Source organism: Pelecanus crispus, chromosome 2, assembly GCF_030463565.1.
Source record: "Pelecanus crispus isolate bPelCri1 chromosome 2, bPelCri1.pri, whole genome shotgun sequence".
Taxonomy (NCBI): domain Eukaryota; kingdom Metazoa; phylum Chordata; class Aves; order Pelecaniformes; family Pelecanidae; genus Pelecanus; species Pelecanus crispus.
In genome coordinates this window covers 105,575,142-105,602,078 of record NC_134644.1, presented here as the reverse complement: position 1 = coordinate 105,602,078, position 26,937 = coordinate 105,575,142, and the positions used below count along the sequence as shown (strand labels likewise).

At 42.4% G+C, this 26,937-nt stretch overlaps 1 protein-coding gene across 1 annotated transcript in view; it reads right to left on the bottom strand.

The window, feature by feature from the left end:
- GABBR2 (gamma-aminobutyric acid type B receptor subunit 2) overlaps nt 1-26,647 on the bottom strand; it is a 502,001-nt gene extending 475,354 nt beyond the window's left edge. Inside the window, exon 1 of the mRNA XM_075705561.1 lies at nt 26,333-26,647. Within this exon, the coding sequence (XP_075561676.1) occupies nt 26,333-26,647 (315 nt within the window). The remainder of the gene's footprint in view (nt 1-26,332) is intronic.
- Between the last annotated feature and the right edge of the window lie 290 nt (nt 26,648-26,937).

Below are 26,937 nucleotides of genomic sequence, written 5' to 3'. Positions count from 1 at the left end.
ACATCATCTTAGTAAATAACCGTCTGCTGGACTCTGTATTTACAATTTGTTTTTCTATTTAAGGACCTGTTCTCTGTATTTTTACTCACCCATAAAATCCATTCACTATAGAAAAGTTTAAGTATAAAGTATTATTACACTACATATCTGTTTTCAGAAATTTTGAGGACTCTTATGTGACCAACTTCATTCTTTGTTTATTAATTACTTGCTGCTATACACACAATTTCAACTCATATTTCTGCTTTAGCACAATCAAGACCTACATGAATTGCACACTGTTACCAGATGTAGACTAAAAAGCCTCTTAAGAAATATATTCTCAATCTCTTGCCATTATAAAGAAGAAGCCCAAAATAAAGTTTCAGATAGATAAATTACATTCATTATGACAAGTCTGAAGTTGCTAACAAGGTATACTTTTTCAAAGTCAAATGGAACAATATAGATAAAATGTCTACTCTGCACATGAAAAAAAGGCAGGAATTTAAGTTCCACTGCAAAAGGGCTGACAGGTACTATGCTCCTTACTTGACTGTTACACATTATGAATATTTTTCATATTTTTCTAGTATCATCCATTACAGATACTCAAAAGTCATGAGTCAGGCTCCAAGACATCATGAAACAGAACATAATCATAACAAATTTTTATTGCTTATTTGCCTTTTGATTTCTGAATGCATTCCTATTACCATTACAAATTTTATTCTGTAACCACACAAGAGACTGCAAGTCTATTTTTAAATGAAAGCATCAGAGTGGCTTCCTGACCATTCATCACATCACCTTCCCCACCGCTGCCAGCACTCACTTCAGAGCTCTCTTCTACTTGTTTTTTTCTTGTGCGCTGTGGAAAGTCTCCAAGACAGCAGCTTCATTTCGAGGACCCAGAGTTTTCCCACATTTCCTTATGCTCTAAGAAAGCCGTGTTTGGGCGATCCTGAGTCAAAAGAAGGAAAGGATGATCTGGGCAACTTTTACGTGAAATAATAAGGGGTCACGGGGTTCTACTTGCGATGTCTGGGCCAATGAATATGTAATTAACCCAAGTAAAGTGCAACTACAAAAAAAAAGGAAGTCTGGAGGTGTTTTTTTTTAAGGGAACTCAGTTGAGTATGTCTCCTGGAATGTAGTACTTGGGATTGACCTCCTCTTTCAGGCAGCACGGGGATTCGATCGGATCCCATCTATGCAAGTGTTTCTTTTGACTGAAGCATCCGCAGGCCTCTGACCAGCCTCGTCACCCATCTCTGAACCCCTTCTATTACTCCTGTACTCATATGGATGATGGAGTAAAGTACAGCTCATGCATAGATGTATCACTGGTTTATCTAATGTCTGTTTATAATATCACATCCACTATTTTCCATTTAATTTGTTATGCATTGCACTTTGATTTTAATGTATTTGCTTTCCTGATGCATCTGCCCACTGAGAGGGCATTTTAATTGAAAACTAAACTTGAACTCACTTAGAATATTTGAAATTTGGCATATCATTAGTTATGGAGAATTCTTTCATTCTTACTTTTATCTAAGTACTGCTAGTTTAGCCTTACAAAGTTCCTAAATACTTCCTCTCCCTTCTGAAGACCTGATCCATAACCAGGATCCATATCTATGGATAGGACCCAGCAAAGCTGAACTGAGATAAGTGATGCTGGATATAAAGATGATGTCTGATTCATCACACCTATTTTTAGATATGTGTGCCTGAGCTGGTCAGCCTTTATAGTCAAGATATTTAGATGCCTGCTTTAGGATCAGATAAATCCTGTCCTAGAATAGGCTGTTTCTTTCCACTGTCTGTAAAACTAACCTAGAATATCCAAGCAGAAAGTCCTACAAGTTAAGTGTATTAGAAAGCAGTTGTTTAAATAAAAAGTAATGGGAGCTTGAGAAATACCATAATTTCAAACTAGGTAATTTTATTGAAAGTAGTTGTCTTCCAGAGATTTAGAGAAATGTCTATAAAGCATAAGAGATCTCATACTGGAGAGATGAAACCCGAAGCAAGAAAAAATTCATTTGGATTTTGTATTCAGAACTGGCCACAATCGCACACCTTTTCCTATAATACTAGATAGGTACACACATTTACACATACAGGCTTTTTAGGTAAGCTTAAAGTCAAAGTACACAACATGTCTGTCGTATCATTTCTATTGCGAGAACTTCGTATTTATATATGTAATCTGTAAATAAAGATTAACAATCTTTCACTGATACGTGAAACACTAAAATCTTAAAATATCCTCAGTTTATCAGGCTAATGAGGTTTTTTTTGTCATCAGGGAGATGAGTTTCAAATTTCTCTCAAGCAGAAAAGGTCATACTGTGGTTCTGTCTATCAAGAAAATTCAGACTGAAACAATTACAGTTTAAACTCCTTATACTTTATGAAGACAGCCTATATCTCAGCATTATTCCAAGAAGGGAGAGTAAGTGCTCTCTATGTGCTGACAACTCAAGGACATGTCAGAGTTTCTAGAAACACTTTTACCTTCATATACAATTTAAAAATAAATAGGGCTCTTTTCCTATATAAGATTTGTATCCCTCTTGTTCTTTGGACCTCAGTGCGTCAGTAGGAACAGCAGAGCCAATTGCTATGGGAACCATGCTTCTACAGCATGAGGGTGAAGTAGGAGTCAAGTAGGGGAACGGAGAATGGTGATACTCTTCTGTTCTCTCTTCAGAAAACTACTTCAATGAATAATGTAACTCCTGGAAATTCTGCCTTGCAGCCAGAAAATAAAAGCACTTTGTCTGTTTATCACAGCTGATAGAAAGTGAAATGAGCATAATCCACAGTCAGCTATACAGAGCTGACAGTATGATCTCAAATCTAACAGATATGGCATTATATATTACAACTGAAATATGAAATCAGCAAAGTTTAACTAGAAATAATGTGAAATTACCCATTGGTACAACTGTGCGAAAGATGCAGTAAATTCTTCATCCTTGGAAGACTCTGAATAAAAACTGCACATCTTTCAACAAGATAGGTTACAGTTCTGAGGGAGACCGGTGAACCTGATGTGTGAATCACTTGATGGATAAAGTGGCCCATGGAAGTTCAGGCTAATGAAGTCAAGATCACTGTATTTTGCAAATTAATCTACTGGTAGGTTTTGACTAAGTTAGGACAGACAGCAGTAACAACAAAAATGAGAAATGAATTACTAGCAGTTCTTGTTATAAGCACACCACACTCAGCCAAACACTTCTACCACCATGCCCATCATTGCCAAGATTATTGTATTAAAACTACTATTGATATACCAGTATCTATATGCAAGTATCTCTTGCAAGGCCTACATGTTTTATTTTGCTTTTCAGTCATCTGGTTTTCTCTGCTGTTTGGTATGTAGGTTGTGCTACAAAGGAGAGGCTTTCCGATATTCCTGCCAGTTCCTCCTGTGTTTCCCCATATAGAAAGTTCTCCATATGACCTCTTAATAAAGAGATCCCAAGTTGAAAGGCTTGGTACTTCACTTGGCTTAAAAGCATGCCTGTATTACAGCACCACTTTGAGTGCAGCTACTAGCACACCAAACTTAAGACAAATGATGCTCTGACTTTCGTATCTTATCATTGCATTTCTACCGATTCCACAGATTAAATGTCTTTCTTTACTAATACTGTTTTTCAAGTGGAAAGAAATTTACACTGAAGTTCATTCTTCTGGCAGTGGTTGTGGTTTCTGGCTATGTAGACTTAAAGATCAGACCTTTAAAAGGCACCTTTACCTTGTCAGGATTCAGTAAAACGGTCCTTTGTGTAAATGAGAATCAGATCAAGAGTATTCTTCTCATTCTAATACAAGTACCTACATGATTGCTTGTATCAGTAAGGTTTTAATAATTTAATAGCTATCACATAAATATTATAAACCAATTCCAGCTACCTGTCAGATCTTCATGTGAGCTTTCTTACGTATTGAGGAATTCTTGTTTCTATTAGTGTTGGTTCAGAATTGCAACATCGTTGGAACGAAATGGTGAATGCAATTCAACATCCCTACCTTCACAGTAAAAATGAACGAGTATTTAATTGCACAGAATTTAATCACAAAACTGAGAAAAATAACAAAAAACCCTCACAATTTTCCTTAATGCATTTAACATCATTTTCAGAAATTTTTCCATTCCAGCCTGCAATCTGTGAAATACCCTCCGTAAAGTACTGCAGCAATACTGGATCCACTCAGCGTCAACAAACACGCTATAAACAAAAATGTGAATAAAAATGCATTTCTCTGCTCTTCTTCCTGTTGCTAAATACCTTTGGAGTTAAAGTCCCTCACTACAGCTCCAGACCCCACTTCTTCAAATACAGCACTGTTCGCAGCATTTGTGTCTTTGAATTTCTTGTGTTTTAGACAGTTCTAAGCTATGCACTCCTAAAGTATGCCTGTGCTTTGAACTCTTCATAAGATATTGAGGCCACGCTTTTTCTTGTTCCTTCTCTTTTTAAAACGCTGTGCAATGCCTGCTTCCTCATCACAAAATTTCATCAGCCTCCTGTTGATGTCTCCTCCCTCTCTCGGATCCCTGCCTCTCCCGCTTACTGTAGGCAGACGAGAAATCACAGGGCGCTCCGAGTCAGCGGTCATGGGCAGGAGAAAGGAGCTCTGGAGCGGTAACGGTGTGAGCCCAGATAATGCATATGCTAACTGCGAGCAAGAAGACCCCTGCAGCAGGAAACGAGGATAAAAGCCACAGACAGAGGAAATGGACAGCAAGACTGAATACTTTGACTATGCTGGACATAGAAGATTTGGAGAAGAACCAGAAGAATTGGGTATGAACAGCCTCAGAGAACAGTGCTTCATTCCTTTTTTATTCCAGATTTCTTCTGTACGTTTAAAATATTTACTGTGCTTCTGTGCCAAACAAGAAAATGCTTCTAATGGTATGGTACCAGCTGGTAACTGAAATGGATAGATGGTAACTGAAAGTGAAAGACATCTTTACTTTAAAAGATTGCCTATGCAAAAAAATGAATAAACTTTAATTCTGATGCAAAACCAAGATGTTTGATCTTTCAGTGGACCTACTCAAATCAGTTGAGTGGTCTGACCACCTCTTTCTTACTTTGAAAAAACCCTGGTTTTGTTCTCCTGACACTGTATTAGTTGTCCAGCAGTTCACCATTCTCGGAGCAATTTGTGAGGCTGCCACACTCTAGCCTAGCTGCAAATGATCCAGAACTTAACAACTTTTTTTTTTAATTCCTTACCTTCAGAAGCAAAACAGGTCCCTGCATTGTTTTATCACTGCTTTACAGTGAAAGCTAAGAAAATTGCAAGATGTGTCTGAGAATGACAGCAGAATGAAGACATTGCTGGTGGTATTTCTTTAGAGGCTGACTGCACAAGTCACAAATCAAAATCATGTAAATTGCTCCAAGAGTAATAGTATTCACCAGAGACTTGGATTCATTCAAACACAACATACCAGCATAAAAACTTGCACTGAAGTTGCACTAAACAAAGTGTACTTAAATGCACTATTTTTTCCAAAATCTGATTATTCTGACAGATCTCCATTTCATTTTAGAATCCAAAAAGAGGCATTTTATGAAACTTTTACAAGATTACAAAATATATATCTGTGTAGAATTTCACACAAGCAAAACATCCATGAGGAGACACGAGCAGGGAGGTGCAGAACAGGAGCAAGTGATTTTGTGAAGAATTTTGCAAGGGGTTTTAATGTTATTAGGAACAGAATATCCCAAACATTTTATTTCTCCATGAAAGAGAATTCTGGAAATAATCCATTTTGTGTTGACTGACATGTTTAATCTTCATAGAACCGGTAATTTAAATTTGGAGGGTTTTTTATTTTGAATTTTAATGTGTAATATAGTTCAAAACTCACTACCGTCTCAATTGAAATGAATTTTGAAAGGAAAATATAAGCGCATGTAATTTCAAAAATTATGTCAAGTCTATCTAAACTCTCCTTCCTTTGGCTTTTGAAATTAAGGCTTGGTGAAAGTAATGTGATTTCACAGTCCTTGCGATTTGGAAAGAAATTGCGCTCCGCACAAATAGCTCTCCTGGCAATTTTCTCCCTACACAAGAGTTAAAAGTAAGACCAGAGAGGAGGATAGGTTTCCCCAGTGTCACAAAGTTTCACCTATGAAAAAGCTATAAATGGGGAGGCGTACCCACGCCAGGGCCAGCAAGCCCTCCATCAGCTCAGGTGAGGGGTGGCCCGGGTGCCCACGGGGGTGGCACGGAGGAGCCTCCCAGTCTTCACTTCTGGCCGCAGTGCTGCCACCAGCCCGGTTCCCAGCACGCGATATGGCTTTGCTGACCTAGTTTCCAGGTTTTCTGGCTAGATATGAGGGACCAAAGAAGGATTTTTCGTAACTGATAAAGACGAAGTGGGGGTGGTGGGAAGTGAGTTCTCTGGACCATCTGCTGAAATCCCACTGAAAGCCGAAGGTGATGGAAACGCATTGTTACTACAGCTTTTTACATTAAAATTCCCACACACATCTATGGTAAGCTCTAGTTGACGCAATACAGATCCCCGCATAGGAGACATCTACATCTATGCTAGCCAGCTGAGGCTGCCTTTATACTTCACAGAGAGAAATAAGCTTTCTCTAGGATACCATTCTTTTTACCTTAAAGCAGTCCCCTAAAATAGGTCAGATGAGTTTTTCCACATAGAAGTGCCTACTGCTTGACGGTACAGAAAACCCCGCCACACTAGCTGAAGGGAGATATCCCCAGCCCAGACCTCCAAACCCAGGTCAGCCGGAGCCCCGTCCTAGCAGAGCCCTTCTGCCCTGGACATGCCTGGAAACACCCCTGGCTTACAGCGCCAAGCCCCTCTCCGGGGTGGTCAGCCCTTGCTGGATCCACCAATCAACTCCTCTGCTCAAATTCCTTATGGCTCAGAAGTAGTAACAGGAAAACAAAAAAATGCCAAGCCCAAATCATTTTTCTCACATCAGATGTCTGCATATACACCACCCGTATATATATAAGGTGCATTATACTGAGCAACTTCAACGGCCTGAAATAAATGAAGGGTGACACTAAGAAGATAGAGTAAAAAGATAGAATTACATCAAAGAATAAAGACTGGGTCCTTTGGGGACAAAAGGTAGGAAAGACTACATTTCTTTTTTCTATATTAGAATTGGCTCAAATAACATTTAGAAAGGGTTAACATGAGGCAACTGTTTTGTACTCTTTGTACATCTCTGAACCTCTGCTGCACTGAAAAGTGAAACATTAGAATAAAACTGAAACTAGATACCTTTCATGGCAGTTCACAAGAATAGCTTATAAAGAATTTAGCCAGGCTTATCTTACTTATCCTTTTTCTTAAATATATGATTTAGAAAACAAAGAGCTATTGCCAGGAATCATAATAAAGACTTTTTGGGGGAAAAAAATAGAGATAACAGAACACCTTTTCTTCTTGTTTTCAGTTAGACAGTTCTAATAATAGGGATAGCGATACAGCAGTTTAGCTAAAATTAGCATTTGACAAGTATTTTATGGTTCACAGTTTTCATGCCTACGATACTGTATTGAGAAACTGTATTCTCAATACCTTGCTCACACGAACGTTAGATGTCAAGAACTGACTTACCAAACACATGGTCTTCTAATAACTTCCTAGGTCACCAATTTACAAAAGTTTCCAAAATGTCAAGTCTTTATCAAACGTGAATGACATGATGCTTTTGTTTCCTATATCTGTCCTGGTAGATGGTTTCATAGAGCATCTCAGAAGACATGAATGCACAAGATGGAGTCACAGATCATATGTAATGAGTTGCACACATGAAAACCAACAGCTATTTTTTCTTGTTTATGAAGCAATATTCTAATTAATTAGTGATGCTGTATGCTAATGCCATTGCAAAATGTCTTTTTTTTTTTACTTGCGTCTAAGCAGAAATTCCTGTACACATACAATCCAAAAACCTTAATGCAGTGCTTCAGTTTACTGCATCTTGAGGCTGAAGCAGAATTTTTTTTCTTGTTTAGGTAGGATAACAAAACAGGCATGCCTTGAAATTTTCACTGTAGAAATAATTTGCCTATCAATGTCACTTTCAGTGACTGTTCCATTGCTGTTTGGTTTTGTTTTGTTTTTTTTTTTAATAAGCACATAAACGTATGCCTTAAATAAGCTGACACACAGCTATCATGTTATTGTGTCATTCCATTACAAAGCAACCAGTTTATTACCAAAGAAAAGACAACCAGCCTTTAAGTCAGACTGGGACATGTGGTATCATCCCTGTCAGAGATGATACACATTAGGATAGACTCAGCCAAGTGTCAACAAGCAATCTGAGTGCAAATCAGCACTACTCAGAAAATCCCAGTGGTAGAGTTAAGTCTATTTGTATGCTGAAGCCATGTCCCAGTTATAGCACGTGAATGTTTCCTCTTAATATCATTGCTAATCAAAGCACTGGCTTCACAGTCCTTGTATTGGCTACTAACTCACAGAAAACTAGGTAAGAACAGAAGAATAATTTTGAAGGACCAAAATATTGTTCTTTATCCACCAGTAAAACTATTTTTAGATTTGCCTAAGCCTGTAAGAATCCACCAGCCTTGTCACCCTGAGGATGGCGTAGAAGGAGAGCCTCCAGATGTCAGCCATACGGTGAAAGACAGAAATAAAGTGATACGCAGACAGCTCAATTATACCTGGCTGCCCACCCCCACGGGTAAAAATCTCAAGGGCATAATTTCCCCTACTACACTAAAAAGCTGCTCCATGGTTGGATTCACAAATCTGCAGAAGCAGTTTTTCTGCCTTCCCACACCCTTTGTCCAATACTTCAAGGATTAGGGTTCTCCACACAACCCAAGTTCAGCCCTGCTTCAGTTAGAGGGGGGAAACACATCACACCCCTTTCCAAGATGCCCCTGGTTGGGGTGGCTGGAAAAGAGGGACATACCAGTCCTGTTAATGCTATCCTTCTGGCACAAATAAATAAACACTGCAGACACTGATGTACCATTTCTGGTACCATTTCTGGTACATCTGTGATTCTGTGATTCCATCATTTGAGGGATAAGCAGCCACCTACCAAACTAGAAGATCATTTTCATTTACTTTCTCATCATTCTCAGTGCATATTTAAGCATTTTTTTACATGGAAGTGCTGCATCATGAGTGTTCAAGGGATTCCCACTTCCAAGGAATTGACAACATAGTAATTAGGAAACGCACGTTAATTCACAGGAGACGTGAAAGAAATCAGTCAAAGAAAGCATTCAGTTCTCAGCTCGTTGCCAAAGCCACCAGGTTATGAAGTACTCTGCTGAAGAAAGTTTTCCCAAAGGCTCCTGCTGAAACAGCTTCATTTCATACAAAGAACTCAGACAGTTCTCGCAAGACTGCTCTCTTTGCCTCACAGTTACCGTTCCCATTCTGAAGCAGTGACAGCTTAATTAGTTGAAATAAAACAGCAGCAAAGCAAAAGACTGAGAACCCTTCCCAAAACATCCTACCATGCAGGAGGGCAGTGCTCTCTCATGGGAGGCAGAGGACGTGGCTTCAAAACCCCAGGGGCACAGGACAGAGCGCAACCCTGCTCCCCTGGGCTCATGAATGAAGCTACAACACTGTTCAAGCCCTCTGCAACGTCATATATTGGGTGACATGATTTCTTTGTATTTCTTATTTCAGCACAAGCAACACCAATATTTTTGGATGTAACTTTTCTTTTCTCTCTTTCTAGTTAACTATGCCAAAAAGTCAATTATGTGTCCCACTCCTGAAAGATCTCGCATCCAAAGAGCCAAACATCTGTATTTTCTACTTAAAACAAAGTGAATTAAAAGGTTGTATAAGGTCACATATGGCAGATCTGGGCTCACAACATTAATAAACAGAATCAGCGCTCTTGCATCCATACTGCCCCTGAGAAACAATTAAATTCAAGGACCTCTGTAGCTTGTCTGTAATCAGTACTTAAAACTCAAGACTGTGCGCTCTACTCTCAGAACCAGGAAGAAAAATCAGAAATGTTAATGCCCCACGTTTTGTTAGTCTCCTACAAGTCATCATGACATGTCTTTTTCCAGGGGTTGTTTCAAAAGGATAATTATAGATTACTTCAATATTTCAATTCAAGTTGCAGAGGTCAGTGCAACAGAGCTGAAGTTCTGCAATTCAAATCTATTGAATGTTTATGTGGGGAAAAATATTTTGGAGTTGCTCCTAGAACTGGAAACTATGCAAACACAATTAACAAATAAACATCCACCTACACCCCCCCAGCACAAATAAAACACGATTAAAAGCACTGAATCTGAGCAAATACCAGTAGGTTTTAATTGCTGCCCACTTAAACTCACATCTACACTTTCCAGTTATTTAAGCTGAAATGTTACTGCTCATCTTCATCTTTTTACAGGAGAAACTAAGACAGACGCATTTTTCAGGACTGCGTATCTATAATTACATTTCCAGTAGGAACTTATAAACAAATAAATAAAACAGTGAATTGTATTAAAAGCAATTTACAAGACAGACATTTTCTTAATGAGTATCTGCGATTGATACATTTGTGTTACATTATTAAACATGGAAGCTATCCTCAAGTAACTTTATGGCATATGGGATCATGTTTGCTATATGTTAAGCACTTCAAAAGTTACCCATAAGTGCTTATGAACCAAATGCACAATTAAAATTACATTACAATTTCTCCCTTGGATAATTTTCTAGAGCTTTAAAAGAAGACATATAATACCTTCTTCCATTATATAATGCAGTGCAACTTAATCATAACAGTATAGTCCATGTTTAAAGGTTTATAGATAAGCAAGTATGTTTAGATGCACTACTTTGCAGCTTCAAAATATTAAGCAGTTTACTACTGTATATGGAGCCTGCATGCACATAGGCGTGTAAGTGTGTATGCATCTGAGGGCATCTGCTCCACAACACGCCTCCGATGTGGGAGACAGAAGTTCGAACCAGTGAAAATCTCCTTAAAGAACAGGTTTACAGTCCCAGATCACCCTGATATGTGAGTCCCTCCTCTTAACTTTGCCACAGTTGTTTTGGCCAGCCTAAAAGATAGGCCTTAGAAATTAATTGTCTTGATTTAGCTTCTGCACAGAAGATAAAGAGATATTTCAGCCCTAGTAGAAAAAGTAAAAAAACCCAGATTTTCTCAAATTTGAAAGTATTACAACAGATGTAATCTCAATATTCTTTATATCTAGCTCTTCGGAACCCTCAGCTCTTGTATCAGCCCTTACTTTCTCCCTGAGCCAGCAAGCAAGGCTTTACACAGGCGAACGCCCTGCCCCGACGGCGCAGCACAGACCTCTCCCCCGCTCACGTAGAAGCAGAAATAGAAGGCGGCAATCTATAGAGCTGTCACTCGAGAAAGCAAGAAGAGCAAGACACAGACGACAGCGCAGAAGAACAGAGCAACTCATCAAGCCATGGATTTGGGGGACGCTCTCTGGGTACCTCAGAAACACCTGAAGAGCCATAGGTGTTTGCCATCTCTCCTGATTCTCACGCTCTTTATTCCTGCTTCTAGCACCAGCAGGGCACGACTGCGCTGCCAGATCCCTGTCACAGTCAGGCGGGCACCTAACATGCCCAAACTTTCCCAGCCAGCCACATTTGCTGTATTTCAGCACAGCGGGATTCGCTAGGAAGGGATTCAGTCACAAGCTTTCAAAAGCATGATCACAGAGGAGGCTCAAACGTTAGACAACTCTACACCTACGTCCATTTACCTGTGTGTCATGGAACGATACCTGGAGCTCATAGTTCTTCAGCATCCACGAATGCTTGTGTAAATGTTTCAAGGCTAAATGGACAGCGGGCAACACGCCTGCCGTTAGGTTTCTCCCATCAATCAGGCAGCTGGCGGGTGAAAGCCCGAGAAGAGAGAGGCGAGTGCGATCCAGTTCCTCAGAGCACCTGATTATTAGTAACACAAACAGCACCAGCGTGTCTAGTTTCCGGTTCCAGAAAACCATCTTTCTTGGTGCTTTTCTCTTTTTTCCTTCCCTTCTCCTGCAGCCCACATCCCTGAAGAACAGGCCTTACATTCCCTGGTTGCCCGACATTTTGCAGCTTTCCTTTGCTTCAGTCAGCTGTGTCCCTCTAAGAAAGGAGCTAATTGTTATTAAAGGATAAAGACCTCTCTATGGCTGGCTTTTCCAATTTGGACAGTAATCCAGCTCACAGCAGTGCTGTGAATCAATACTTCACAAGAATAATCTCTAGGCAAAAAGTGCTCTGCCAAGTCTAATTTTAAACATGTGTCATTTTAAACATTTCTGCTGCAGAAATACTCATCCATAGGTGACAAATCAATAAACAAACGAGGATGATTCTTTTGAAAATGGATATTCTAGGGACTGATCAAAGTGCTTGCATACTGAACTCGTACCTGCAGCAATCTGTACACCGCTGGGTCAGAAGATTGCTTCAGTTTCTTTTATCTTGCACGTATCACATTTTCAATTGGCTTCATACAGACCAAACAGAGAATACGCAGTCTCGCGTATTGATAATATTATATATACTTCTAGTGCAAGAGTTACATCAGCTTAAAGCTGTATATCCTCTGCCTGATTCTGCTTTGCTCAGACCCTTCCTTTAAAATCAGTGGGAGTTCTGAGCATATACAGAATTCAGGCCTGTTCCTCCTATACACAGCTTTTGACAGGCATTTCACATACTGTCGTAGCTAGCTAAGTAATTTCATCACACTATTTGCAGTTTTACAAGTAATGCGCCAGGCTACAGAATGGAACGGATGCTGTGCATGCAGAAATACAGAGAAAATAGTAATGCAGGAGAAAATCTTCTTTGCTGCAGGGTAACCAAAACTCACCAGGGTGAGAAGGGAATATATACAGGACCACCATGCCAGAGAAGTACCTGCACCTCCGTTCCCCAGCACTCGCAGCCTACCTCACCCCCCAGACAAGCACCATCCTCCCCTGCCCCCTCCGCAGCAGCAATGCAGTCTACTCGCGTCTAAGCAGCCACCTGGGTGATCCCTTCCCTCCACGCAAGCAGCCAGCTCTCCCCATCCCACCCATGCACAGAAAGCCCCCCCAAACCTACTGGGGTGCTGTCATAGGCAAGAGAGGGAAATGCAAGAGCCAAACCCAAGGACAGGGAGGCGAAGAAGATCTGGCCTGGGAGATGCTTGCTTGTCCCAGAAGAAAAAAGCTCAGATTTTCAGTGCAGTGTCATTATACATGCAGCTGAATAGCAAATTCTTTTGCCATCTTGTGGAAATTCAAGATTTCAAAAGAAATGCCCTGTGCCAAGCTGGGACGGAAACGCAAAACCTCAAAGGTTTTCATGACTCAATAATCCGAAAGAAAAACAAATGGAAGGGCTCATAGGCAGAAGTTTGATTTGATATAAATCAAATTTGAAATTATATGTTCAGAGGTTGGCAATTTATTTTGTGAATAGTTGACATTTCAAAACAAAGTATTAGTTTGCTGCAGGAAGTAAGGGTGTTTTTTTCATTTTCAAAACACAGTGTTCCAGGTCAATAAATTATTTTGAAACTGACATGCAACTAAAAAGCTTCTACAGAAAATCTCCAAATAAAGTCTAATTACAAACATTCTAATTTATAATTACAACATATATATTGCATAACATGAGGGCATGGAAGTAAATAGATAAATAAATGTAAAAAGGGCAAAATAATATTGAATGAAGCAGCAATAAATGTCTGCCTTGGGCCCAGCAAATAGCCCCAAGCATGAGATACACTCAATTTATTACTAACTGTCCACAGCGACTCTTCTGCCAACTCACTTGTGCAACTGGGTGTGCAAGAAAAGAGTCCAACCATTTATTATTCCTCTCCATGCATTCTTGGACACAAACATGAGGTGAAATGGAAACACCTGATGCATAACCCTTGCTTTTCTTCATCACCGTTGCCTACAGTCAGAAAGCAGCAAGGCTGTACAGAGCCTTTCGTGTGGGGAAGGAGTTACTGCTTTTCTTCCTGTACAAGGCTATGCCCAAATCAAATGCAGCAGGCTCAAAATTCATTATGGGAATTCCCTAGACTGAGAAATTTAGCACATTAGCTGGGCACAACACTAAGTAGGAAGCACACTCTGGTAGCACAGTCCTGCACAGCAACAATTTAACACAATGACTTAATAGGCATTTTCTATTGCTTAGTCTTATGATTCTGTAACGTGATTATTGAACATATATTTTTTAAACAGCTTTTAAACTCAGGATGAGATTCTTCCTGGAGCAGAAGGCCAGTGTAGAGCAAGATGTTGCTTAAATCCCATTTAATACCTTTCTTAGAGGCTTAAACAGGATTTTGCTGGTGGATAGTGCTTGGACCAGCCTTCTTTACCAGCATTATTTCAGCATTGACTACATTAAGGGAGAGGAGGGGAGGAAAGCAGGAGGCATTCATGCTGCCCAACCTCAGCAGTTATGGTGCTCTGAACTGCTCTTCTTCCTATGCCTAAATCTTTTCACCAACTAAGCGGGAACATGGGGCTCCATGAGTCAGAGCTTTGGCTCATATTTAGGTAAAAAAAATATGTGGTTTGACTATCCAATATCCTCTTCTGTGTTCAAAAAACAAATCTGCCACCACACCTCATTCAACCCCCGTTGCCCAGCTCATGGCTTTAAATTCTTGAGAGCGCAATGGTGTATCAGAGGCTATGACATAATTTTCAGCACCATATGGCTGGACATACATTTTAAGGACATACATCTTAGGGAGCATCATCTCATTCTATGGATATAGATAGGTAGATATAGATATGACTTCAACCTAGACCAGTCTTTTTCTCTCCTTGTGCTGCTTTTGGGTCTCGTCAGCATTGCTGCATTTAACCCATGCCTGGCAAAGGAACAAACAGGATCATGTACTAGTGCAGCCTCATGTTACTTGCTTCCTTAAAATCTACTTCCTGACAGAAACATTTAACTATCTAACCAGACAATTGTTTCTTATATAGTATTTTTATTGCTAACTAATCCTGTAATACTGGTGTCAAATCATGCCCATACGTTTTCATTTTGATGAAAAAACTAACCATGTTTGCCGTGCACGTGACTGATCACATAGATACAATTTTCAGGTTTAGAATAACACCTCCTGAGGCTTAATACCTACAAAAGCACACTGTTATGTCCCTGTCACACTTGAAGATAGAGTCTTTCAATTGAGTTTACTCAACATCCTCAGAATTTACCACCAAAACCTAACAATTGTGAAATCTTAATCTGATAAATGAACTCACTGCATCTGATATGCATTTCTCAAATGTGAAGCTGAATTTCCACAATTATAATTATTTGAAATAGTACTAATTTTGAAACTTGATTGCAGTGTCAGAAAATGAAGGCCATTTCATTTTAAACCCTACCTTCCCCTCTATTTTGGGAGGTAAATAATTATTCTTCAGCATGGTAAGGATCACTATAGCTTTTGCAAGAGATAGCTGAAAGCCTTAGGACAGAGCTGGTGACCAGATGACTCACTGTTGGCATCTCCTTTGTGAGATCTGCACAAACTGAGTAATTTTCAGAGAGGGAAACTGTAGGAGGAAATTGTGCTCCCTCATAGCAGCACAGTCCCTGAGAACTTAAAAAAGAAAAAAACCTGAACACCTGGCATGAATGTATTGCCTATAGCCAATACTTTCCAAAGGCAAAAGGAGAAATCTTTTCTGTATTGTTCTCCTTTCCATATTATCCTCTGCCTTTATAGCATTTTAAATTGAGTTCTCAATCCCCTGATCAGTATTTCTGAACCATAAATCACTTAAAGAGTTATTAGTTCATATAAAAGGTTGACTATAGACTGTATTAACTGTGTGGAAGGCTGGCTATATATTTAAGCTGTATGTCACCTCACGCCTCCCACACAGAACTTCCTCCCCCTTGAGAAACACCCATTAACGTTTATAGGATGTTCTAATCCCAGCCTCCAATGTTAGTTTTTTCAAAGTAGGTTATCATTCACCCCTCTTGTCCCATGTGTCTCTGATCTTGCTGCTTAATCGCTCAGTGTAATTAGAGTACAGAGCACTCACACACCCTCAGAAACCTTGGTAATGCATTGAAAACCATTATGATTTATTTTGGATGGCAACTTCTGTTCTTACATCAAGACCAAGCCGCTACCTATGCCAAGAGCAGCTTCAATATCGAGACACTATTATCTGCTGTAATGTCTCCCAGCTTTTTAAGTAGCTGGCTGTTCAGCTAACATTATTTACCTCCCACAGCATTACCCAAATGACCAGGCTGCCTACTTCCAACTGCCCTACCAATACCAACCAGATTTGCTTGTGGCCAGCGAGATTCATCTGGAGAAAGCAAACGAAAATTTATTTTTGCTGCAAATCCTAGTGTCTCACTCCTCATATATAGTCTGAAAATCTCATCTCTGCTTCCTTTCCCTCTTCCCCGGCATTGCAGCACAAAGATCAAATTCATTTCCTCCATTCTGAACAGAAGGCTTGAAGAAAAGAGATAAAATTACTAGTATATACAGCATCAGTGAGATTATTCCTGAAGTAATAGATCAAATTCTAGTGGCAGCACTTTGAGAATGAAGATGACAAACTGTAAAAGATTCAGAAGCAAGCCGCAGGAATGCATAAAAAGCTGGAAAAAACACCCGAAGAAGCTCAGTCTGTCTAGTTTAAGGTTCAGAGGCGGCTTAACATGTAACTTGCTCTATAATGGATGAAAAAAAGATTTCTAATAATACCAAATTTTTGAAGTCATTGGTCAAGGAAAACATACTTTCTACCCTTCAGTAAACTATCCCCTTTAAATGAAATAACCTTTATTACATCAGTTAAAAAGAGCTGTTTGCTGCTGTAACTGCACTAAGGGCTTCTGCTGACATTGAGATAACACCTCCCGATACCCACCAGTGACATAATTGTGCCAGACGTACAGACCTGCCTTGAGTGGCAAGGCCCTAGGGACACAGTACTCCCACTGTGGCACTCCTTTTGTTTACATTGTACGAGTTGTTATTTTTGCCAAGGTCAAATATACCATTTCCAGATATGCGTTAATTACAAAAAATGACTATTTTTTAAATTACCTTCTTCAAAAAATTCCTCTTCCTTGCATATTTCTCAGCTACGAGATCTTTGAGATGCAATACTCTAATTCTAAAGGATATTTAATTCTGATAATACCGACACTGATCCTGAAAGGATCTGTATCCCAAAGGCTGAACAAAATCAGCATTTTATTCCACTAGGCAATTTGAAAGTTTAAAGCAAGTAACTATGAATGCCTTTGTTCTTAATTAAAAGTGGCAATTCTAGGTCTCCTCCTCATAGAAGCACGTTGCATTTTGATAGGTGGGCTGGCTTTCTAAAGTGCTGAGCATCCAGCAATTTCCACTGATGTTGACAGAAAATGCAAATCACTCAGTGCTTTAGGAAAGCAAATCTTCAGTTCAGGGACCTAACTTGAAAATCTTTTTTTTTTTTTAAAAAAAAAAGCAGCGATCTGGAGCTAATACCATTAGCATTCTTCACAGCAAGAAATGAGGAGCAGAGGGGAGCTTGGCTAAGTTTAAAGATCTGGAATGCAAAACTTTTTGTATCGCTTTCTCTACGTAGTGGTAGCTATTGCCATTTAATTTATTTTCCTACATTGCATAAAGTCTTCCTGCCACTAGCATATCCCTCCAGATTAGATTCTCACCAACATGGAATTTGGTCCTGCTTATAATTTTTAGAAGGGGAGAAAGTGGAAGGGAAAAAAAAGAAAGCTGGCTCTCTATCTCGGTCAACCTCCTGTAAATTATTAATACTTAGGGCTCCCCGAATTCACAGGGGAGAGGGGAAAGCAAAACCCAAAGTGCTTTTACAGAACTTTAAAATTATACAAAAGACTCCACAGAAATGCAGAGTTTAATATTTTTATACTGTATGTGTATACTAAAATATCTCTATATGATGCTGTTAAGATACACAGAAGTGCATGTCTGATAATCACAATGCTTGAAAAATGTTACGTGTTGTACCATACTACATGTTAATCTGTCAAAAACTGTCACTTTATATAGAGTAAAAACTGGGAAGAAAGATACGTGTTCTTTGCTAGAAAAACATTAAATTCCCTGTGAAAGCAGGAGCTGTAAACAGTGGAAAGGAAGTTAATTAACATCCCAAAAGGGGCCTCTCACTACTTCTCCCTGGAGATTTTGGATTTAAAATGGTTACTTAGACACCTATTGTGTGTATCAATCTTCACATAATTCCGTAGTTCAGTGAAGCTGCAGCAGAAGCTGAGGCCTACCATAGGTAAATGGTAAAATAAATTATTTAACTACTTTAAGGAAACAAAAGATTGAACAAATATATCCTTTTAAAGATATATAGTAGTGATTAATTGATCCAAAAAGCCTGAGATTCTGGAAATAACTTAATCAGGCAGACAGGATGAGTTCCTCCAATGGGGATTGTGACAAAACGGCCTTAGGAAAAAGGTGGATGTCGAGAAGAAAATGGGGTTCAGCCAAGAATTCAAAAAATATTCTGCAGAACCAGCTACTCGGTGAAGGAGCGCATGAATCCAGCAGACCCAGCTTGCCCAGAAGCACGCTCGCAAGGTTTTCACGTATAGCCTGTGACAACCTGAAGAAGGGAAGAAGGTGTCTGACTCCAGCGGGACCTAATCCATCAGAGCCCTCCATGCAAAGCTGGATGCCCTGGACAGGCACGAAGGAGTCGGCAACCCTGCGCCGCCTGCCTTGCCGGTGATTTCCCAGCTCCGTAGCTGGGAAGGGATGGCAGGGAGAGCAGCGCATGCAAAAGCCGAGAGCTGCTGCTCTCACAGCACCAGCGGTTACAGGGTCAGCGGAGCTGAAGCTGGGAACAGCAATGGACTTTTAAAGGGATTTCAAGCAAATCGCAGAGAAAAGTTTTCCAGGGAGGAGGATTTGGGGGGATCCTGAAGACAAGATCGGAGGGCTTTCTAAAGTACACTGGATAATCCTAATGGTCCTCTGATCTTAGAACTTGTTAATTATTTAAGAGAAGCACCATGGCCATAGTAGGAAACCTAAGTTTCCTAATCCTATCCCTCAGACACGTGATGCTCACTTTAAAGCAATTAGTCCATTATCTGGACCTTCATCTCTCAGGAGCTTCAGTAACAACAATTTGGACAGCCCTGATGAATTAGCCCTTATATTTTTGGTTCTTTGTGACTATTATATTCAGAGAGAAGGTGGATATTTGCCTTTAATTTGTTATCTTTCATTTTCACATTTGAGAATACTTATTTGGAAAATGCTACGGATAAAATTGACAGAACTATAGGCCGATGATAATGAAAAACTAATGGCACAGAAATTGGACATCAATCACTGACTTGGCAATGAGATTACACCGTTATTCCGTCACAAGGAAAAAAAAACCTAAAGAAAAGTGTTTGCCAGTCAGTGTCCCCCGTTTCCACTCAGCAGGCAGTACCAAGCATCCCTGAAATCCAGCAGATCTTACCCACAGCAAAATCCTCTGCAAATAAAAGAATCCTTGTCTAGCAAAGAAGATACCCCATAAGTGTCACTGGCATGGCAAGGGGAGACACAGCATGACTGAAAATCTATTCCAGCTATTTTTAGGGGCCCTACCTTCTTTAAGTCAGAGCGATGCTGTGGCTGAACTGGTTTGCTTCAGGAGTCAGGCTACTGGTCCATTAATGCTGGAGCCAGGGGACCACGAAAGTACTGCAAACCTCATTTCTAGCCCACCTAGGCCCACAAATCAGAAAACAGTGCATCCAGCTCATGAAAAGCTTCAGGCTCTGTCACTGATTTAGTTCCAGGATTCCTAGTACGAAAATAAATTCAAAAAAATGTGATGTATGTGCACTGTACCCTCTCAGTTTGGAACCCCACAGTCTGAAATAGAGCTCCTGGGATATACGGGGCTGCTGTGTATCAACACACATCTCCACAGGACTGAGTCACACCTGTGTTGACTGTACCTCTCTGCTAGCCCCAACTGCTCCAAAAATCATTTGAGCCAAAATGGATCACGGAGGATTTTCCTCTGTTAACCACTGAATCCACTGAATCCACTACTTGACTCCCTGAGCCAGACCTCAACGTTTCAATCCTTCCTAAGGGAAAGCATCTCCTTTCCTGTGATAGCAATGGCCTCCACTTGAGTTTCATGAAAGAGCTGTTTGGCTCCCAGCTTCTGCACATTGCTCAAATGCATTGTTCTTCCACCATATGCCACGAAAACGTCCATAAAGCAATGAAACTGAAAGCAGAGAACAAAGCTTGAGACACGCATGCATCATCAGGCTCAGATCATTAATGCGACATGGTGTTTCACAGCCTTGACATGCGATGCTATTTAGTTATGTGTATTTAATTGAAGCAATACAAATACTACATTGACAACTTTTTGTGGGAATGCTGTCATTAAATTTCTCTCTTCTAGCTCCTTCCTCTCCCTTTTCCTATCACAAATATTTTCTTCACAGTTATCACCAGGATATTACATCCCATCTTTTCCACAAACTTGAGTAATTCACTCTGGTTGATAACCATATCAGAGGATAGGGCCTTCCCCCTCTTTCTTCAAATGTAAATGGAAACTCCTTCCTGGATTTATTCAAAAAAGCATTTTTCCCTGCTGATGGAGTGTGTTTGGCATTTGAATCAAAAGATTCCATAACAGTGTGTTTTGCAGTATGCATAGGATAAGTTATACATGAAATTGCAAGACATATGCCAGAAAGTGATACATTGGCTTTAATCTCTTTGCAGAGATATTTAGAGGATATGCATTCTGCAGGTCTGGGATCCGCACCCAGAGGAGTGGGTGCAGTGAATACATGATTTCTCTCCTCTCCCCACCCACATCTTAGCATCAGCAGAGAAGCCAGCATAGAATTAACATAAACACTTAACTTTTAAATTATTCCCTCCAAGTTTGCAAAACTCTAAAGCAAAAAGAGGTTACGTCGCAAATGGAGCCATATTACGCGAAAGTCAAAGGAGACACTGACTATTTAAAGAAATATGTCCCTTCCAAGCAGAACGTCGCCAGCAGAGTAGACAGTGATCGTCATCCATACACCTAGCGTACTGCATTTTAATGCTACACTCTTTGCATATATATCAGGCAGCACAAGTACTTGGTAATATTTAAAGGTAAGAAGTTACCCAACTACTTCAACATATGCCAGACACAGCCTCGTATCACAGCACAAGAACAAATGTCTGCCACTTCAGTCTGCTGTAAACTGGACCCTTTTAGACCCTGACATCTCCTGTGTATTCAGCTGACTTACTCTTAGATGACCACACCACCACCTTATCTGTCCCATTTTGAGCACTACTTTAAAAATGAAAATAAGGCTGCAGACACTTTAGTACTCGGAGCACTCACAGGCGTGTCAGGGCTCACACGCAGAGTCCCAGCTTTGGCTTTGGCACGCCATACTTCCCCGCGCAAATCCAGCTGCTGTCAGAGTGACTTGAAACTATGCTTCCTAAGACAAAGGGCCTAACCTACACATCGTGTGATTTCTTTCTGCGGGGGTGCCCTTGCTCAATTCTGTTAGGGCAGAGTTTGTCAGACGGCAAGTGGTAGCTGTTTGTCGCTCTCTGAGGACCATCCAGGTGCTACTGAACACTGAGCTCCACGACCCTGGATAGATACCTTATTTTGCACCGCTGACACAAACCTGCTCTCCTGTATCCAGAATATAATCCCATCCTTAGTAAGGGTAAATGGGACTCTTACTTCAGCTTGCAGAAACAAGACATGGGTTGACTTTGTCAACTGGCATCATTCAGGACTCGACTTTCTGGAAAAGGCATCTTTATTTGGAGGCTAAGGGTCTTTTTTAGCTTAGAAACTTAGAAAAACTTGGAAGGAGGAGGGTTTTACTGAAAATACAAACAAATTTTTAGTAAAAGAAGAAAATAAAGAGAAGGTCTATTTATAATATACCTAGACTGTAACTTCCTGTCAGATAAATTAGGCAAGGTGCTTTCTACTTAATTACAGAACAGGAGTAGGCAAATACGTATTAAATGTCAATGTGTTCACATTTTCCTTCAGGTTTTGTGGACTCCTGTGCATTTTCCAGAGCTCACCCTTCTATGCCAACCCGCTATTTAAAGGTATTAGAGTGCATCATTACACAAAGTTGAGATTATATCAGGATTATCACAAATTATTTGTAGTAGTTAAGAGAAAATGAAATAATCTTATCCCCACAGTATGAATATTCTTCCTTCTTTGTGATGATATTCGTCACTTACTTCTGAAAGATATTTTTTTCAGCTTGTCAAGACTCACTTTGATCTTCAGAAACAAGTGACAGAATTCTAACCTGCATACACAGCTTTCTTGACTATACGCATTTAGATTCAAAACAAATTCAGCCTGTCTGTGCGCCACTTGCAGCACTGCTTCTGCAAGAAATCAGAAAATATCTGCCATATTCGAGGGAAGATGGCCAGATGCAGAAGGGCAGATATCCAACTTCCATTAAAGCCCTTGTCTTCTTCCACTATGCCTCTTCCTCTAGTTTCTGCATGGTCAGTTTTTGCCTGATGCAAATGAAACACTGTTGAAATGGATAATATTGTCTACTAGAATGTTTAATTCCTTTATTTTAGGGTTATTCTGCTTTTTTTTCCTGTAACAGATGTGTGTCAGGGTGCTTAAGCAGAAATCATCTTTTCTGATTTACATAAAGTTGTGAACTACATCTAGTGATTGTAGGGCTTTGTTTCATTATTTTGCAAAACATTTCTTTGCATTTTCGGCCAGCTAAAGTTACAATCACAGGGACAGGAAAAAGAAGAAATATTATACCACGGTTATTGATCCAAAGCCATAAACTATCAAGCACCCTTAACTTCTAGGACCCGGTCCAAGGGCTGTTGGAATCAGTGAATTACTGCCATTAATTTCAATGGGTTTTGGATGAGACTCTTTACAGATGATCACTTTATAAATGCTCTAGTTTCTAAAATAACGTAATTACGAAATTTTGCCTAAGAGTCTCATCTAGAGTTTGCTCTCCCTCTCATTGAAATGAACAGCACAAATTAAAGTCACTAACTTAGACCAGAGTTCCGCAAACGCCTACACCCAAGCTTTGTTTTATTGACTGAGCCTACATAGGAATGTCCAAGTAGATAAAGACATGCCCATGGGGTAGCAAAACAGAGTTCACCAAACTGGATCAGGATTGCACTCCAAACACACTTAACCATCAAAAATACTCAAGACAGAAGCCTCTGCATTTTTATTAACTTGCTGTAACCTGTGGTCATATTTCATAACAAAGATGTAATTCACGCAATCACAGCTGGTTGAGACAGAGACTAAGGATTGTACTTAAGTGCTTAATTCAGTGTAAATGCTTTGAAAAACACTAGGGCTGCTGCTCATGTGCTCAAAGCTAGCCAGTTCAAGTACTGACAAACTACAGTCTAACTTGGAAGGCACGCTGCAATTCTTCAGATGGTTGATCACAAAGTAAAGGCATTATAATGGTTCATTATACAAATCAGAACTATCAAGCAAACTAAAACATTCAGTTCCATCCTGACAGAAAACTACCTGAATGCATAATAAAAAAAAAAAAGTCCAACTTGTTTATTTTCATTATTATTTTTCACGAGCTTTTTGTTAAAATATTGTGCAAAATTGCAACACAAACGTCAGACTGCAACAATGGGAGATTTTGGAAAGACATGAGGGAGAATATATGAGTTTCTGAATCACAGCCATACATTCCCTAAGCTTTATAAATATACAATTATTTCTCAAGCTATTAAAAAACACCATGCCTTCAAGGCTCCGCATTCTCTTTTCAAGAGGCAGCAATGTCACAAGCACCCCCTGCGAAGCCCTGAGAGGGACAGCTACTCCCTGGTTTGTGATTATGCAATGGTAAGGATCCAGGCCCTTCAGGTCTATCTACTTATTGGCGACCTCAGAAAATAGGCTGAGGACCAAGTGGGCATGATGAGCCATCTACCCTTCTGCTTACCGTAAGTGCACTGAAAGAATAAGGTAATGCCTGAACCGAGTGAAAAAGTTTGCACTGCCATTATGTATTTAATGGCTATTCCAGCCATTAGTCTATTCCGTTTTGGTGCAGTCAATCTAGTGCTCTTCATGAACACGAAGTTATTTACTTGTCACTATTAAGCATGCAATAATGATCCATCCATACTCCAAATATATACATTCGCCTGACTTAGCATTCCATAACCATCCATTTATTAATTGCTTAAAAGCATTCAAAGCTACACAGCAAGCTGGCAACATGACTCTGATTCTTCATGTCCCTAGAGTACAAAACAGTAAAAATGCAATTTTTAAGAAACTGATACTCATTCCAGAACGAATAGGGCATTTTTTTTCCTGAATGTTTTAATGCTAACTACCTAGTTCAGAACCCAAAATCTGTATTAAGAACTTCAAAATATTTTGACTGCAACCAAGTGCAGCACCTTATTGATTATGATGTTACTGCATGAAGAAGGACGATCTTGCCTAGCCTTCTCTACTTCCTATGCATGTATTATTTTTGTAGCAGTTCCATCCAAGGGAAGGATTTAAATAGAGCAATGTAATGAAAACAGGATTAGGAGAACTGTGAATTTTTTCTAACAAGTACGTCACTTTATGAAACAGGTAATGCCATTCAGAAAATCCCCCATAATTCTTTTCATTATGATTGCGGAGTTCCCTGAGATTCATTTTTTTAAGGCAACAAACAGCTACTCTAGGCTGATCTTGCCTGTAGTCCCTTTCAGTATCTCACTCTTGTTCGCACAACACACAACGACGGCAGCACGCTTCCTCCCAGATTCCATCTTCAGCAGTATTGCCCTCCGCGCGTTTCTGCTCAGAGACACCTGAAAAAATCCTACGACAAACGTACGTCGATAAAAAGCAGCCACCCTAGACGGAGAGGCTTCTGTACTAATTTGGGGGCCGGAGAGTCACGAAGCAGGACGGCCTGCCATTGCTGCTCTGGCCTCGCCCCGCCCGGATCCCGAGGATGGAAGGGGAGAAGACAGGGGCTTCCTTAAATTACAGCCAGGCGGATTTTCAGTAGTCGCTGGCTTTACCGGGGGTTGTCTTGGAAATAAGCAGCCGGCGCCAGCATTACACGAGAAACGACTGCCATCTTCAGGGAAGCCTGGACACGGAACCAGCGCGGCCCCCCGCAAACACGCGGTTATTGGAGTTGTGACCAAACCCCAATGCCGCTGTGGGTGGCTGGCGGGGGGCGGGGGGGGGGACCCAACTTAACCAAGCCCTCGCCTGGCTCCCTCCCCCCCCGGTACAGGTGCTTCCCAGCTCCGCACCGCGCCGGGCTCCCCTCTCCCGCCCCAGCCCGCCCGCCGGCCCCGGGCAGCGGTGGCGGAGCCGGGGCCCCTGGCTGCACCCCGCCGCGCTGCCGGGCGCTCCGCGGGGAGAGGGGCTGCGAATTTAGCTCTTTCCGAGGGGCGCCTCCGCGCCCCGCCACCCCCGCCGCGCACCCCCGGGGCGGGCGCCCAGCCGCTCCCGCCGCGCCAGCCGGAGGGGAGGGAGGCAGAGAGGGAAGGAGGAAGGGAGGGAGGGAGGGAGAGCCGGCGAAAGCCTGCGAGAGCCTCCCCGCCTCCTCCTCAAGCTACGGCAGCGGCCGCTGCCCTGCGCGCCCCGGCGCTGCACGGGGTGCATGGGGACGGCAGCCTGTGCCCGCCGGCGGAGGGGGCGAGCGAGGTGGCCGCCGTGCATCTGTTGCTGAGCGGGCAGCGGCTGGCAGAGGGATGCGGCCGCAGCTCTGCTGGGCGAGGGAGCGCCGGCGAGAGGCAGCCTTCCTCCCACCCCTGTGCCTGCGTGCCAAGGGCAGCGAATCCCAGCCGCCAGCGGACACCCCCGCCGCCGCCAGACACCCCCGCCGCCCGGGCAGCCGCCCGGGCCCACCCCCGCGCTGCAAAGCGGCCCCCGCCGCGCCGGGCAGCGACGCCCGCGGGGCGAGCGGCGGGGCCAGCCCCGGCTGGCCGCCGGAGCCGCTCCGGATACGCGCGGCGAGCGCAGGATACGGCCCCGCCAGCTCCACTTCCTCTCCCTCCGCCGCCGGTGCCCCCCAACATCTGCCGGCGGCTTGCGGGGCCGGGCGGGCCCCGCCGGCAGCCGCAGCCCCGGCCCGGGCGTCCGCGCTGCCCTTGCGCCCCGGCACCCGCAGCGCCCCGGGACTGGGCGGCGGCGCCTCCCCCTGCGCCCGGCGGCGCGGGGCCCGCGGCGGGGTCCCTACCTCCGTGTCGTAGAGCCGCAGGTCCAGGAAATAGGGGTTGAGCAGGGACTCGTTGCGGATCTGGTCCATGGCCAGCTGCACGGCGGGCAGCACCCCCCGGCCGATCTTGCTCTTCTGGTCCTCCTCAGACTGGCTGAGCGGCATCAAGCCCATGATGGAGATCGGCGTGGTGGCGTTGGGGGGCAGCCCGGCCGCCCCCCGGGAGCTGCCCCGCGGCCAGCCCCAGCCCGGCGGCGCCCAGCCCAGGCACAGGAGCAGCAGTAGCATGGCAGGGTTGGAGGTGGCAGCGGCCGGTCTCCGCGGAGAGGGATGCATGCTGCTGGATGGCGGGGGGGGGGGGGGGGGGGAGGAGGAGGAGGACTGAGGGTGGGGGGGACGGACAGAGCGGCGGAAGGGAGCCGAGCCCCTCTCAGTCCGGGCGCATCCCCCGGCGGCAGAAGCCAAGGCGGGAGGAAAAGAGCCGCCTCTCTCCGCTTCCCCGGGAGCCTCGGGGTCTCCTCTCTCTTCCCCCCCCCCCCCCCCCCTCCCCTCCCCTTCCCTTCCCTCCCCTGGCAATAATCCTTCTGGCAATGGCGCCTACTCCTTCCCAGGTCTGCCAGCTGCAA